Here is a 15,737-nt window from a genome sequence, read left to right as displayed (position 1 = left end):
AGAAATGGGGATATTTTGATGGGCTTTTAACATTTTTTTCATAATTTAACATATGGTTTTAATACCTCTCATGGTACTCTGTAAGAGGAGAGTGACAAACATGTTGCCATTGGCCCATAAAAGTGATAAAAAAAAATTTAAAAAAAATCCATTTTGTCCCCATTCTTCAGAAATGGAGACCTTCTCCAAAATACATACTCTTACGAGGTCCTAGATGTAAAAGATGCTAAATCTTAACGCATCTTCTGCTGATCTCCACGGCATCGGTCGGTCGTGTACTCCTCGCTCGCCTCTCCCCGCATCGCGATCACCTCCCTCCCTCCGCCGCGGCGAGCTCGCCGGAGATCGGGACGCCGGCCCCGTCCTCCCCGCACCCGATGGACGCATCCTACCGCCGCGGAGGAGGCGGCGGCGGCGGCGGCGGTTCCGCCCCGCGCTCCGTCGAGGAAATCTTCAAGGACTTCCGCGCCCGCCGCTCCGCCATCCTCCGCGCCCTCACCCACGGTACGCCGCCCTGCTCGCTCGCTCCCTCCCTCCCTCCCCCAACTGGTCCGGAACCCTAGCCCTGAGCTGACGCCTTCCCTTCCCTTCCCTCTGGTGGTTCCCGTGGTCGCAGACGTCGAGGATTTCTACGCGCAGTGCGATCCAGGTGAGTGAGCTCCTCCTCCCGTCGCGATCTCTTCGGTTTTCGATTCGGGGGCGTGGGGGGAGGAAAGGGCCGGGTCTCAAATCGGTGGATGTGGGTTTTGGGGGTTTTCTCGGCAGAGAAGGAGAATCTGTGCCTGTACGGGTACGCGAACGAGGCGTGGGAGGTGGCGCTGCCGGCGGAGGAGGTGCCCACCGAGCTGCCGGAGCCGGCGCTCGGGATCAACTTCGCGCGCGACGGGATGAACCGCCGCGACTGGCTCGCGCTCGTCGCCGTCCACTCGGACTCGTGGCTCGTCTCCGTCGCCTTCTACTACGCCGCGCGCCTCAACCGCAACGACCGGTACGGTTTCTGTTGGTTTTGGTTTGATTGGTCGCTGTGTTCAGTGTAATGTTGAACCAATAATCTATTGCATGTTAACGATGAACTGGACATGCTCTCATTTCTTTATAAATCAACTTGCTGAAAAATAGGAATGGAAAATTGTTAAGTAAGTTGGATATGCAGGAGTTCATCTGTCATAGGGAAAAGTAGATCATGGTATGAATGGAAAATTGGGAAAACGATAAAATGGAAAATGGTAAGAAAGGTGGAATATGCAGGAGTCCATTTGTCATAGGGAAAAGAGATAGATCAGAGAACATGAGCTCCTTATGTTTAGTGAAAAGGTCAGCACCTATTGACGGGAGAGGTAAGGGGATCGATCCCAGGGACATTATTGCAACCATCTCCTATGATGGGTGTAGCTTATTTGATTGTGCTGGTGCATTTTGTTTAACAAAAGGTGGTGCTGTTCTATTTTCCCATGGGCCTAAATGGACGTACTCCTCTTAGATTCAATATCAAAACCCATTTGTTCATTGAGGAAGAGCCTTGATCTCAATCTTCACTGAGCAAGAGCTTCACCACATCAGCTCTGGTAGTAGCCTGGCAATTGACCGATTTACAGTATTTGCATCCTCTTGCACAGATGGTCAGGGGTCTAGCTGCTCTCATACTGAACTGCCCCTCAAAAGTTCAGCTATAATATTAGCTTGGTAATTGGTATCATGGCTGAACATCCTGTAGGGCAGTAGCATACTCCTCCATTAATATGGATGTAACTCATTGCTGATAGGTGCACTAAGGAGCCAAAATGCAATCCTAAGATTTTTTAACATGCTAAAAATGTTGTGATGAAATTTTAATTTGGTCAGTACCAGTCAAGAGCAAGTTTATGCCTCAGTGGCCTTTAAGCTCCTTTAAGCTGTTATTGAGTTCATTTTTATATTTATCCTTTTTCGTGATTCACTGTTAAGAATTTTCTAACTTGTTTTACTTTTCTTATGGAACCTGAAGGCATCTTGTGGTCATGCTACCTCTGTGTGTTTGATGCTATTGTAACTCCTTTTGTCGCATAAAGAAGTTCTGGAACTATTTTCAAGTACTTTTTATTCTTCTTATCACCCTGTTCTTATATAGCTTGGTTACAAATGCTTTGGTAATTACCATGTGACTGACACAATTTCTAACAACATCATAGGCCTTTGGTAGTGACACTTTTGTGTAATATTTGCCTATTGTGCAGATTTTAAATGAAGAAAGCAATTCCTTTGTTGCTAGAACTACACTTATGGCCATAATGTTTACTTGCATTGTAATGTATTGTTTAGCTAGAACTACACTCTTTCCAGTTTTATTTGCCTGTTTTTCTCAAAGTGGACAGATTAAATTATTAAAGATACAAACTCATTGGTAATAGGTTGATTAAATGATTAGGAAATAGATTCCTTGTCTAATACGATTGTGATACGGAATTGCAAGCATGTCTTTTATTTCTAATACTCAGTTTTTTTTACCTTTTTTGTAGAAAAAAGTAGCAAGTTCATTCTCATTGCCCTTATGATGTTTAATTGTTTGCTATGTCCATGTGGAGTGACAGCAATATGCTTGCAAAGTGATGTTTTTTGTGTATTTTTATGTATTTATTGTTAATAAAGAATAGTGCTGTTTCTACGTTTTAATGTGGAAAGGTGTCTCTTCTCCAGCTCGAATTCAGAAACAATGCAGGACAGCGGGAGCATCTGTGTAGGTAGGGAGGTTAAAGAACCTCCCCAGTCCCCATTATCTGATTAAAACTGGCATTCCATAGATATATTGGTCAATTGTTTTTCTGCTAGTTTCTGGTAATGTTTGCTTCACTAGTTGTTGATTTGTGGGATTTGTTGAGTATTTTGATTTGGTACACAATTAGGCAAGATGTCCTTGCTAATAGTGGACCAAACATGGATTGCAAATTTTATGACCAAATTTTGCCTAGGCAACGTAAGTTGGCAACTTTATGGAGCTCTAGTTTGTAAGATTCAAGTAGCTCATGCTGTGAGTATTTTGTTCTAATGTTCTAGATAGTTCCACCCTTATACTTGAGTCTTTTGTGATATGAACACAGTTACTCATTTCTTTAACTTTTGGTGATTTTGGAGTTGGATTGCTGAACTGATTTGAAGGAATATTTGTTTGTTTGTTCATATGGGCAAACTAGTACAAGCTGCCTTTTATGTTTTTGTGGCTGTCTGTGGACCATTCATTATTGTAGCTATAGTTAAAATTAGTATTTTGCTGAACTTTGGGGTAATCAATATATGTAGCTATTTTAGCCCTATAAAATTATTTATTAGCTAAACTTAAGTAATAAGCACCATTATACATTTGGGGGAAATAGAGTAGATTTGGGTCTTGTGCTTCTTGGTGCTGTTCATTATGCATGGTAAATAACTTGTGTGAATAATTACACCCTAAACTGTGGACATGTCAATACAACCACTGACTTTTTGCATGCCGATATCCTTATGCATGTGATGCGCAGGATGTTGCGCCATCCTATAAATATAGTTGAAGCCCTGTACCAAAAGATGATTTTTTTTTCCTTCAAAACGCATATGAACAACCAGTAATAAGAGGCAGCTAAGCAAAACCATTTCATGTTGACACTCTAAAATGATCTTGTTCTGAGTTCCAGAGTATTGGCTAGTGTGGAACTTGTTAGCCTATATGTCTTCTTTTTATGTAACTGTTCAGAAGTACTGTCGTTTGCTTTGTCAAATAGTCGTATTATTGGCATGCCTACTCATTTACAAATCATAAATTTAATCAGAGCCTTGTTCTTGGGTTAGAATGGGATTTTTTAGCATTTCATGTTCCATTCTAGATTGTTTATTTTGCCATAATTGCATTAATCAATCGTACTAGTAAAGGTTACATATAATCTAAAGTGGTCTTGGAGATTTCACCAAATTAGCAATTTCCATGTTATACTTCCCCAATGGCAATGTAATTTTCTTCTGCATGGAGGCTGTAATATGGTTCTGTCATAGTCTGACTGTTTTCACTCCTCAATTCAACAGGAAACGTCTGTTTGGCATGATGAATGATTTGGCAACTGTTTACGAAGTCGTATCCGGTTCAAGACAATCTAAGGAGAGGGATAGATCCGGCATGGACAACAGCAGCAGCAGAAACAAAATGTCATCGAAGGTAAAAAGAATTATCCACAGCTTTCAACATTGCCCTTCTCTATGATGAGTCATGATGAACACACTCCATCTCCCCAGCATACAAGCGAGGTGGCGCGTGTCGAAAATAATGTCAGGGAGGCGGACGAAGGCTACGACGAAGACGACGGTGACCACGCCGAGACATTATGCGGGACGTGCGGCGGGATATACAGCGCCGACGAGTTCTGGATCGGGTGCGATATCTGCGAGAGGTGGTACCACGGCAAGTGCGTCAAGATCACTCCGGTGAAGGCGGAAAGCATAAAGCAGTACAAGTGCCCGAACTGCAGCACCAACAAGAGACCTAGACAGTAGTTGCACTGCACCCTCCGGCGAGAGGGGAGTCGGAGTCGCCGGCGCCGGCGGTGCCTCCATTGACGGAGGCGTCAAGCAGCAGGGGTTGATGGTCCAGCTGTGGTTACTGTACCTTCCTTTTTTTTCCGACTTACATATGATGAAGATGGTGATGTCAATGTGAGGGAAGAAGATCACAAGACATTGATGTGAGGTGAACCTGAATGTTGCCAGAGGAATAGGAGGTAAGTCAATATATGTAACTTTGCGAGACAAGCTGGGACGGTTTATCTGACAATAATCCGAGAGGTTTGTTGTTAATATGTTGTTAGTCAAATGACTCAATTTCGCTGTAATGTGAAATAACATGGGTTCACTCCCATTAGGATAAAGCCATAATTTCATGACATTTCTTTAACTTCGGTATGTATTTATGTGGTGGTGTTACGTCGCAGTCCTGGAGTGGAAATCCAAGAAAATTATATCACAAGCTGCACCGAAACAACCGTTGCTATCAGCAAACAAATGTGGTTATTGAACGGTATTTCTAAAGAAAAAATAGTTTATAAATAAAAATTTTATATGTGTATTCTTAGTTATCTAAAGGTTAATGTTAAAAATTCAAATTTTGACTTATAAGCATAAGTGAAAAGATAAGAACGTCACTGCTTCGGTTATTTCATATTATAAGTCACTCCAAATGTCTTCATTCTTTAAATTTGATCAAAAGTCCAAAACAAATTAAATGTACTATGAAATAAATTCAATAAAACTAATTTAGTATCGTGAATGTTTATATATGATTATAAATTAACTTATAATATGAAATGAAGAAAATAGAAACTAGTAATCGGTAATCCTGAGAAAATGATGTACCATCCATTTCATGTTTACTATATAATACTTTCAAGTTTTGCCCTAGATTCATTTGTGAAAAAATAAATAAATATACATATATACATATATATATATATATAATTCATTATCATACGCATGAATTAGTACTACAAAGATTAAAAAAATTCGTGCAGGCGTAGACATTTCTAATCCATGCTTTAAAACTAGCACGATTTTCAACTTCAAACGCATGACAATGTCTAAATGTTTTACTTCAACGCGATCCTGTAGATGCGAGTAAAAACAAGCGAGCACTACTACAAAAACTATCTTGGTAGCATCAATGGAAGCGCCACGACAAGTCAGGAGAAACCAAAGACAACACAGACTGCAAGAAATCAAACAAGGAAAATCTTTCTTTGCTACGGCCTTTCCAATTGTTGCGTTCGAGTGCAGCAACCGAGATCAGAATATGTCAGAAGCGTCATCATCTGGGGTTACATGACAAAAAGAACTGCAACCATTAAAGACGTTTTGTATGAAAATTGGGTATAGAGATGGCAATCGAACGTGGGCCCGATTAAAGCTTGTAAACTGGTGTGATCCCGAGCAGCTCAAAGCATTGTCGCATCACGACCGCCGTCGCTTGACAGAGCAGCAGTCGGCTCGTCTCCTCCGGCGATCCAACAACCTGATGGATTCAAGGCAAAGTTGGCCCCGCAGTAAATAACATATCAACACAATTTTCTTGATGAACACATGTTGGAACTTTTTAAAGTTCCGAAAGAAAAGGGTAAGATTCAATTGGGCAAACAAATTCTCTTGGAGATACTATATTTTTTTTTAAGTTTGGAAGGGTAAGAATCACTCGGCGCAAAGGATGTAAACAGATAGAAGTATACCTGGCAGTTGGTGTAAAATCTTGTGAACATTTCAGAAAGGTTGTACAGGTATTCACACAGGACATTTGGAAGTAGGTTGGTACACGCCTCTTCCACAACCTGACACAGACAGTAGATATAAATCAAAAGATGGAAAAAAAAACTTTAGTCGCAATTAAGACATACTCTTGACTAAACTATGAATTTGTTGCACCTCATGATTATCTGAAATGAAATGCTACACTGCTTGACTAGTATTTTGGGGACTGATTAGTGTAACATCTTTGTACACCTGACAGTAAAATGAATGACTTGTTTTTCCACTGTTAAGTTTAACCGCACCTAAAACCCTAAAGTTGAATGGGAACATTTCAGTTGTTATTAACTACACCTCATTTTTCAGCTCAAAATAAATAGCTCCAAACAAGAGCACACAATCAGCATGCTGGTTAACCACTACTGATGTTTGATGTTCAAGAATAAACTGGATCACCTTTTTAGTTCATTTTAAGTTCCTAGGTCATGTGAAAGAGAGATGTCTAAAAAAGATATTTCAGAAAAATGATTCGGTTAATGGTGCCAATGATACCTCTGCAAATCGGATCAGATACAGTCCCAAGACGCGTTCATCTGGATGATCAAGAGAAATGGAACCACTCTGAGAAGACAAACAGGAAAACAGGGTCAACTCTAAAATAGCGAAAGCTGGACTTTACAAAATCAATGAGAGAATCAATGCATAAAAATAACACAAGTATTACCATTTTTAGCTCTTCCACATCCTTGTTGGATTTCCTGATTATAGAACAAATGCGAGCATGGGCATACTGAAGGTAGACAGCAGTGTTTCCCTGTTCACAAGAAATGAGCTTGTCAACAACAAGAGCAGCAACAAGAAGGTGAATGAGTTCACTAACTAGTACTTACTAATATAAAGATGAATGGGCCCAGAAACTACTTATGAATATAATTGTCATTTATGCAAAATAACATGCTACACAGTAATTTTCAATATTCAATAAAGAACATATAGCAGATCTTTGCACAAACACTGGAGTAGGTAATAAGCAAATGTGTGATGCACAGAAGTTCAACCCAAATAAATGGAGGAGAAAAAACCCTTGTATGATCCAGTAAACATATACTAGTCTAGAAATACCTTATCACTCAGCATTTGTTCAAAGCTAAATGTGTAATTGGTAAGACGATTGTTCTTCAGATCTGCGTACCTGCATTGGTCAAGCAGAAAAACATGTTAATTGGATAGATATTAAAAAGTTTGAATTCATATTTCAGTTCAAGACATTTGTTCTTCCTGTAAAAGGAAATCTTGGTACATACTTGACAGCACCATATCCTACTGCTTCTGAAGTATTTTCTAGTTCCTCCTCAGTCCAGTCAACAATTTTACCTAAATAGAATCATAAGCATATTTCACCTCAGGGACAAACAAAAGAGAGAAAATTTCCAAAATAGCACTGTTTACCATTTTCTGTGAGTCGCTGGAGAAGTTCTGATTTGCTACGAGATTTAGCCTCATCAAGTAGCTCTATCAATCGAACAACTTCAGTACTACGAGTTCGGAAACGCTTGCCATCTGATCCAAGAACAAGGCCAAACCCAACATGATTTGTTTTCGGAAACTTCTTTTCTTTTGCATCTGGAAGCCAGCCAGCCATTCTGGCAGCCTGTATTAGAATACAACAGAAGTTTTACTAAAGGGCTTTCAATGGAATAAAATACATAAATGACTATATTCATAAGACGGGTTGCTTGCACCAAGATTAAAGAAACGTGTTTCTGATAAAGACAAAAGGCACTTTGTTCTTACACTAAAGAACATGTCAAAGTGCTGCTGCTGCCCAACATCTGTTACATATATTATCCATTCTGCCTTCTCAACATTAAGCCGATACCTGCATAAAAAGCATATGCAGAAAAGGTTAAAGTTTACAAAATATGTTGCTGTAAAATTGCTGCAGTGGAAAAGTTCACATAAACTGTATATCCATTTTGTTTATTTAAACATAGCTAAATAAGACCGCAACAATATCAATCAGCAACTGACCATAGAGCAGTTAAGTCTGTCGAGGCATAGTTAAAGCCACCATCTCTTTTGACGACTATCAAAGGGATTTGATGACCTTCTATGAATATTACTTTAGCACCCTCACTTTCGTTTATTAATCCTTTGTTATTCAATTCCTCCAAGACTTGCGGGATATAGGGATTATAAAAGCTCTCTCCCTGAAAAGTGAGTGATTAGGTTGCCTCTCAACACTAGAAAACATAAATCATAAGCTGTCTGAAAGCAAGTACATAGAGGTGTTATTGTCAAAATGGATTCATATAAGATAGAGCTATACAGGCAACAGAAGATCCAAAAAAAAAAAATGCACAAACTGGTGTTTCATTTTAAAAACAAGGAAATCCAGCTAAATTTCTATCGGTGCCATCAGAACTTCAACAAATACATATCAACAGAAGAAACTAGTGGAGCCATATAAATATCCCCAGAAATATTGGCTACTGAGTTCTGCCAAAAAAAGGACGAAGTTCAATAATTTTATTGCAAGTTTCAAACAATGTTCTAAAAGAACCTGGAACACTGAATCTGGATACATCTTCCAATATGAAATTCACAAGCAATGTTCTAAAAGTCAGTGCAAGGTACTGGTTAGCCACCGCGATTAGGCATTAGATGGTGGATTAGGTGGCTGAACTACCTTGGGCGGTGTTTTGTTGCCATTTTAGTGTTGTATAGTATAATTTCTATGTAATATGCTTACAAATTTCTTGGATTTGAGTGGTTGCTCTGACCTAATCACCATGTTCAGGAGTCATGTCAGTATTCATTCTATCGATAAGCAACCTTATTGAGAAAGATAAGTCACAACCCAGTAAAGTGTGTTACCTTTTCTTCGAGCTTTACATTTAAGCGCTTGTACACCAAGTCAAATTCATTCCTGCTGATTTCACAAATCTTGTTCCAAGCAGCACGATATCTCTCTTCCCCTCCCTATATTTGAGGTATTTATCAGGCATTGTATGAGCATGATAATATGCAATACTACCATATTCCAGATCCTGTAGTCTAACAACTGTAGTAACAACTGCTTGTTGAGCTCTATACACACTCACCTGTAGTCTAACAACTGCTTGTTGAGCTCTATCTTTAAATTCCGGATCACCATCAAATCTGTTCTTGGACGCTTTATAGAAAGTCTGAAACAGATAACCAAAAGGTATATGATACAATCTAAGCACTACTTGCACCTTTGTCCATGATAAACACATAAAACAAACAAGTCTAACTACCACTTGGCAGCAAATAAGCAATGTTGTGTGATGAAGACATAAATACATCTGTGCACAACTGAAAATGCACCTCGAGGAACTAAATGAGATAATGTATGCATGGATTTCTATATGATTACTTTGTGTGGATTCTATGTTGAGTGGCATCCATATTTTCCAGTGCTTTCAAACATAGCTTTCATAGTCTCCACTAATTTAAAATTCTGATATGTATATGATGGATTATTAGGAAGGAAAACAGGCAACCACCAAAATTGGGAATGAGCGGTAAAAGCAAAATTCAATACGTTGTGTTTTCAAATCAACCTCATGGACCACACCACTTGAGCTAAAAAGATTGAAAAAAAACAGCCATGCAATTCAATTTGGTGCATGAAATAATTTCACATGATTCAAATATTTCATCCATAAGTTATTGGCCATTTGTCATACACATAGACCACTAGTCCGCTACAGTAACAATATCATATGCATAGGTTAAGCTAAAGAGGTTAAACAGACCAAATAACAATAAAGACAAGCAGACCACGTATGAGCCTTACCAGGAGCAAGATAGTAATTCATCAGTGTAATTTATTTTTGTACAATTAATTTAGCCTGTACACTATTTCAAAGTCTTTAGGGCTTCTTCGGATCATAGGAATTTCAGAGGAAACAGTTCAATTCCTCTAAAATTCCCACAAAATTCCTCCAAACCGAAGAGGCCCTTATACTGTAGGTTTCCACATGGATATCTAGTATCGGACACCATATTAATATGCTTAGTGGTACATGCCATACTCGGCATCATGCATGTCTATGTTTTCATGCCGGAGGGCAAGTGATACATACTAGCATAGCAGGGTAGAATCAATGCATGGAACAGCCTTACCTGAAGGTCACCAATAGCCTGGCTACCTATTTCCTCCCAGTTTGGGAATTTTTCGAATAGATATTGTATGAGCATTCCAAACTGCACAAACAAAAATCAGCACAGTTCAGTATCCAGAATAGTACACCATCTCGAATTTAAACACCTCCAAGAGAAAAGCATATTTTTAGTACCTAGATTCTAGTAACAAGCAGAATAGAAGCTTACACTAATATAGTACACCAAGACTATAATATAGTACTAAAAGTACTTCAAAGAAGCATGATTTCGGTTTCCACTAAAACAAAATCCATATAAAGGAAACCCTAGATATTGATAGTATAACATGACCCCTGCAAGGTTAAATAAAGTTCTGTCACACAACAATAATTGGGAAAAAGTGTTCTAACCTCCTAGGTCAGTTTTTATGCAAATGATGTCAGCTGAACTATTCAACTATTTTCTGGCATAACAGATAGTACTAGCTAAACCTTAAGTGCATCATGAAGAGGCGTTAAAGGCATGAGGAAAATATAGGTACTCTCTCTAATTCACAATACATCTCCACAGCCACCATCACAAACCAGTGATGCATTAACTATAAAATAAGGTTAATTCAACTGACCACACATACCCCTACCAATAGGCATGCGGTAATTATCCAAATTCTTTTTTTTTGCATTAAAATAGGGCTAATTGGTAGAAACTTACAATACAAGTTAATAACTACGCCCTCAATTTTGTCCGCAAACAAACATTGTGAAATGGAAGGAGTAACAAAATAACAACTACAAGAATGAGAAAGGATAACCCACCAAGGAGAAAATTAGGACAGAGACATAACCCATGCTGGTCAAAAAACTAAAGCATCATAACAAACTTTTAACAGCAAGCACTAAAGCAGTTTTAAGTCGCAACAAGAAGACTGGTTACCTGTGTGCCCCAGTCCCCAACATGATTACGGCGGAGAACTTCAACATTGGAGAATTCAAACATGCAGGCAAGGGTGTCTCCAATGATTGTTGATCTTAAATGCCCGACATGCATTTCCTTCGCAATATTAGGGGATGAAAAATCAAGCACCGCCCTCTTAACTGGCAGGATTGGTGCCCATGTTTTGATACCATTCACAAGCATATCTTGTATTCTCTGCAATAATGTAGTTCGCTGATGCTTAGCAGGGATGAATGTATTGCAATCCAGTAAAACCAAGACAATTTACAGATAAAAGATATCACACCTTTGCAACCCAGCTGTTGGACAAGGCAATATTCACAAAACCAGGTCCAGCAACAGATGTGGATTCAATAATGTCAGATGGAGGCAGGTTCTTGGCAATGGCCTGGAAAAATGTCATTGCCAATTATGTTAAGTCTAAGAGAGTTTCAGCAGGCATAGAAAGGGAGGGGAATAGCAAGGAATACTATTAGCAGAGCCTATGGGAGAATGTTCATGGTCCATAAAATTTTCTTGAGTAACAACACCATACTTCAAAGAGGGAAGATCATTCTAACCTGTCCAATTGCATTGGGATTCTTGAAACTTGTCCCAGATCCTTTAATTCTTGACCATAATCCCATTGCATTGTTGCTGAACATGGTTACACAAATATCACTTGATTAGCTTGTAAGTAAAAGCAAAGGTAGCTAAGAGCAGTAGTAGCAAGCACATACGTAGTTAATGAAATGAAAGCAATGGCTAAAGCTAGAAACCAACAACATACCACTGGTAATCACCAAACTTTCCTGTACAAACTTCAACCATAGGCTCTACTTCCACTTCGGGGACCGTAGTCTGGAGTGATGCAGTAACCAACTTGGAGAGCTGTTGCTTGACACTCCCAGCTCCCTGTGCAGAAAACCAAGCTAGATTTAGCCAGCTCAAGAGAGTACCACAAAACAATTACAGTCATATCCAGAACCAGCAATCCAATACTCACCACTCCTGCAGGTTCATGCGACTGCGTGTCGACGGAGGTGGAGGTCTCGTCCCCCATGGTGGTCGCGTAACAGGCTCTCCTCGGTGACCTTGCGGAGGAAGATGCTCTACAGTGACCTAACTAGATAGTCACCACCAAAATAAGCGAACAAACTCAATTAAGCAACAATAGTTGAGCTCTAAACTCCTATCGTAGCTACTTCAATTGAGAGTAAGTTGAACAAATCCATCCTTTCTCATTACGAACACAAATCCGCATCAAAAACCGATTTTCTCAGCCCCAAGTGCTGCCCAACTGAGCAGAGCGGTGCGCCCACAATCCACATAAAGCAGATAAATCTTATAACAAATTAAGAGCGGCAGTGACGCGAATTCAAGCCACGCCCTCGCGAAACCAAATTTGAGCGCCCCCCCCCCCCCCTCCCTCCTCCCCCCTCGCCGCTAGTCCAGTAAACATCACCAAAAGTCCACCAATTCGCACGCCGATTCCGCTAATATCCTAAACGCGCGGACCTAAACTAAACCCTAAACCACACGGGAAGCAAAATCCCCAAACATCCTCCTCAAATTCGGATAAGGCAGTCGCTACGACGCGGATTTGGAGAGGAGAAGGAGAGCGAATGGACGGGGGAGGCTCACCGAGGCGCGCGGGGTGACGACGAGGCGGAGACGGAAGCGCGCGGGGGAGGAAGAAGGCGCCGCCGCTGCAGTGGTCGCCGCTGCCGCCGCCGCCGCCGCGAGAGCTCGCATCTTCGCACCCCGCCTCGTCAGCCGCTATAAATACCTCCCCACGCGTGGAAGGGTTTCGTGCCTCCCACGCTCTGTCATGTGTGCGCTTTTCTTTTCATTTTTTTTATTTATTTTAGCTCTTTCTTTTTTCGATCAAATTTATTTTAGCTCTTGGAGTATTTGGATTCGGCCGGGACGGTGCCGAGGTATCTCCACCGTCGATTCCGACCGCATCGTGTGGCCGTGAATCGTCCGGTCGGATTAGGTCCATGGATTCATTGGATTGCACTGCATGGAAGAGCTCTTGTTGCGTCGCAAAAGAAGAAGAAAGACTTGACCCCGTTTGTTTGAATGGACTTTTTTTTTAATTTGGTGTCGCATCGAATATTTGGATGCTAATTAGAAGTATTAAATATAGATATTAATACAACTCACACCTATACTTTGAGACGAATCTATTGAGCCTAATTAGTCCATAATTAGCGAATATAATGCTACAGCAAACATTTGCTAATCATAGATTAATTAGATTTAAAAAATTTGTCTAATAAAATAGTCTTTATTTATGCAATTAGTTTTGTTATCAGTCTATATTTAATACTCCTAATTAACGTCCAAACATCCGATATAACAAGAACTAAAAAAGGTAGCCCAAGATCGCGTTTATTATATAGGTTGGTAGCTGGCACGACAAAGTAGCAGCAAAGTAGTATATGTCTAGTTAATTATAAATTATAAAAACCTAAAAATAGATTGATATGATTTTTTAAAATTTTTCTATATAATATTTTTACAAAAAATATAAGTCGTTTAACCGTTTAGGGAGAGCGTGCGTATGGAAAACGAGAAAATCTTGGGTAGTAAACTCATCAAAAGAACATGGCCGTAGGGCGCATTGGCAACTGTCCATTTGGGCTTTTTTTTTATGTGGTGAACTACTAAATATGTGTTTTTAAAAATATATAAAGTTGCTTTAAAAATCAGAGTAATTTGTTTTCAAGTTTGTAATTGCTAATACTTAATTAATTATGCACTAATGACTTGGTTCTTGTGTGATGATTAGCATAACTACTACACGTATGCGAATGCGGCCATACAATTGTCCATTATTTCATCATGGCTCCTACTGCCTTCGATGTTAAAGGTCATGTTATATGCGTTATGCACTGAGAAAGGTCGCTTGAGTTATAAGCTCTCTTTTTACCTTAGAGTTAGACCGTAGTTATATTTTTATTTATACTTAGCAAACAGTTTGAATTACACATCTTACTTATTTTGGACCTCCTAATTACTCACTAAACTATAAAACCAAACTTTCAACAAACTAACTCTTTAAAACAGACGAATAACACCCCTCGAGCACTATGTTGAGAGGGTTTAGGCTAAGCTCACAGTCCTGGCACAATTCAATCAAGATAAAATATATATATATATATATATATATATATATATATATATGTAGGACCCACATCTATTTCTCTATACGTAGAAGAGGGGACTACCCCACCTAGAGCTCTAACTCGCTTGGGGAAATCCATGGAAGAGGGGCCAGGCGAGGGTTTGATGGAGGAAGTGGAGCTCGATCTTACTCGAAGAGGGTGGTGGCTAGTGGCAGAGCTTGAGCTTGCTGCTCATGGCGGTTGATGGAGGAAGTAGCCTGGCAGTGGAGCTCAACTCATTTGGGATTGGTTGATAGAGGTAGATCTCGAAGTCCCCACCACAACCATGCGAACCCTCGCTATGCATCTCCTCTCGTTGATTTAGGATATTGTTATACACCATGGAGACGATGGCACTGATAAGTATAAAGGTGGTAGATCTAGTCACTACCAACCACTCCAACGTTGAGGCCTCCCACACTCTGACTCGACACCCATGCCAATCAAAGCAACCACGGTGGAGTAGTATGCCCTTCCCCTCCTAAGGTTGGTGGTGATGAGATTTTCTAGCCTCTCTTCCTGACGGTAGGGAATGAGTGGGGGGTTATAGCATCTCTTGCCAATTTATTAGGGAAATCATGTTATCTTCTTCTGCTAGCTCCGTTCAGGTGTAGAGATTAATATATGGAAGGGAAAGGATGTGAAACAAAGTTAGCATGAAAGAATATGTAACATTGATAGGTGGAACCCACTAATTTTTATTATTTTTGCCCGATTGAACTATCATCTCGGTGCACCATATAGGATCAAAACCACTGTTTGGATTGACTAAGGGGATTATTCGTCTAGTTTGAAAAGTTTGGATTGTCGAATGTCTGATTTATAGTTAGAGTGGTCACTTGGATTGTCGAGATAATTTAGGGTTTAATTTGGAATTTTTGTTATGAATGTGGCTTATATGCCCGCTAAGACCACTATTGTAGCATCATCCAAAGGCACCTACTTTAGGAAACAAGATCCTTCACAGTATCATCTAAAATAGATGTAATATAGGCATCCGTATGAGATATGTCCTTGCGCTAATGACTTACTCTACTGTATTTTAGAAACATTTCTCCTAAGAGCATCCCCGGGAAATCCTCCATATTTGATCATCCAAATGCCCATATGGACGGTCATCTAAAAAAATTCTCATCCATATCCCTTTCCACTCCAACAAATCATCTATATTACATCATCCATACCACACTCTCCTATATTTTAGTAATATCTTCCAACTAATCTTATATTTGTATTATTAAGGGAACAAATAATTTTGTTGTTGTTATTTAT

The 15,737-nt window shown here is 39.8% G+C and overlaps 2 protein-coding genes across 3 annotated transcripts; one reads left to right on the top strand and one right to left on the bottom strand.

Moving 5' to 3' along the window:
- Positions 1–250: 250 nt before the first annotated feature.
- Positions 251–4,957, top strand: LOC102702938 (PHD finger protein ALFIN-LIKE 1). Its single transcript, XM_006654019.3, has 5 exons — positions 251–504; positions 617–649; positions 766–988; positions 4,030–4,159; positions 4,237–4,957. Exons 1-5 carry the CDS (start codon positions 378–380, stop codon positions 4,492–4,494), a joined length of 771 nt encoding a protein of 256 aa, XP_006654082.2. The 5' UTR covers positions 251–377; the 3' UTR covers positions 4,495–4,957.
- A 742-nt stretch (positions 4,958–5,699) lies between these two features.
- LOC102702657 (arginine--tRNA ligase, cytoplasmic-like) lies at positions 5,700–13,116 on the bottom strand. Of its 2 annotated transcripts, none has more exons than XM_015837688.2 (18): positions 12,937–13,116; positions 12,299–12,418; positions 12,083–12,207; positions 11,874–11,949; positions 11,600–11,701; positions 11,293–11,508; positions 10,381–10,461; positions 9,333–9,416; positions 9,106–9,210; positions 8,260–8,438; positions 8,023–8,107; positions 7,678–7,879; positions 7,533–7,602; positions 7,351–7,420; positions 6,953–7,042; positions 6,781–6,849; positions 6,213–6,311; positions 5,700–6,001 (listed from the first exon to the last, which is right to left on the bottom strand). In XM_015837688.2, the coding sequence occupies exons 1-18, from the start codon at positions 13,045–13,047 to the stop codon at positions 5,891–5,893; spliced, it is 1,995 nt and encodes a 664-aa protein (XP_015693174.1). In that variant the 5' UTR covers positions 13,048–13,116; the 3' UTR covers positions 5,700–5,890. The 2 variants fall into 2 exon arrangements, with proteins under 2 accessions (XP_015693174.1, XP_006654081.1); XM_006654018.2 differs by having other exon boundaries at positions 12,299–12,414; positions 12,937–13,043.
- Between the last annotated feature and the right edge of the window lie 2,621 nt (positions 13,117–15,737).

This window comes from Oryza brachyantha, chromosome 5 (genome assembly GCF_000231095.2).
Source record: "Oryza brachyantha chromosome 5, ObraRS2, whole genome shotgun sequence".
Taxonomy (NCBI): Eukaryota; Viridiplantae; Streptophyta; class Magnoliopsida; order Poales; family Poaceae; genus Oryza; species Oryza brachyantha.
The sequence above is the reverse complement of the archived record's forward strand: the minus strand, read 5'-3'. Positions and strand labels throughout refer to the sequence as shown.

Coding starts and splice junctions, on each gene's coding strand:
- LOC102702938 (XM_006654019.3), top strand. CDS start 378: ATGGACGCATCCTACCGCCGCGGAGGAGGCGGCGGCGGCGGCGGCGGT. Junction 505..616: donor CCTCCGCGCCCTCACCCACG/GTACGCCGCCCT, acceptor CCGTGGTCGCAG/ACGTCGAGGATTTCTACGCG. Junction 4,160..4,236: donor GAAACAAAATGTCATCGAAG/GTAAAAAGAATT, acceptor CCATCTCCCCAG/CATACAAGCGAGGTGGCGCG.
- LOC102702657 (XM_015837688.2), bottom strand. CDS start 13,047: ATGCGAGCTCTCGCGGCGGCGGCGGCGGCAGCGGCGACCACTGCAGCG. Junction 9,417..10,380: donor AGGCTATTGGTGACCTTCAG/GTAAGGCTGTTC, acceptor TATCTGTTTCAG/ACTTTCTATAAAGCGTCCAA. Junction 8,439..9,105: donor ATGTAAAGCTCGAAGAAAAG/GTAACACACTTT, acceptor CTCACTTTTCAG/GGAGAGAGCTTTTATAATCC.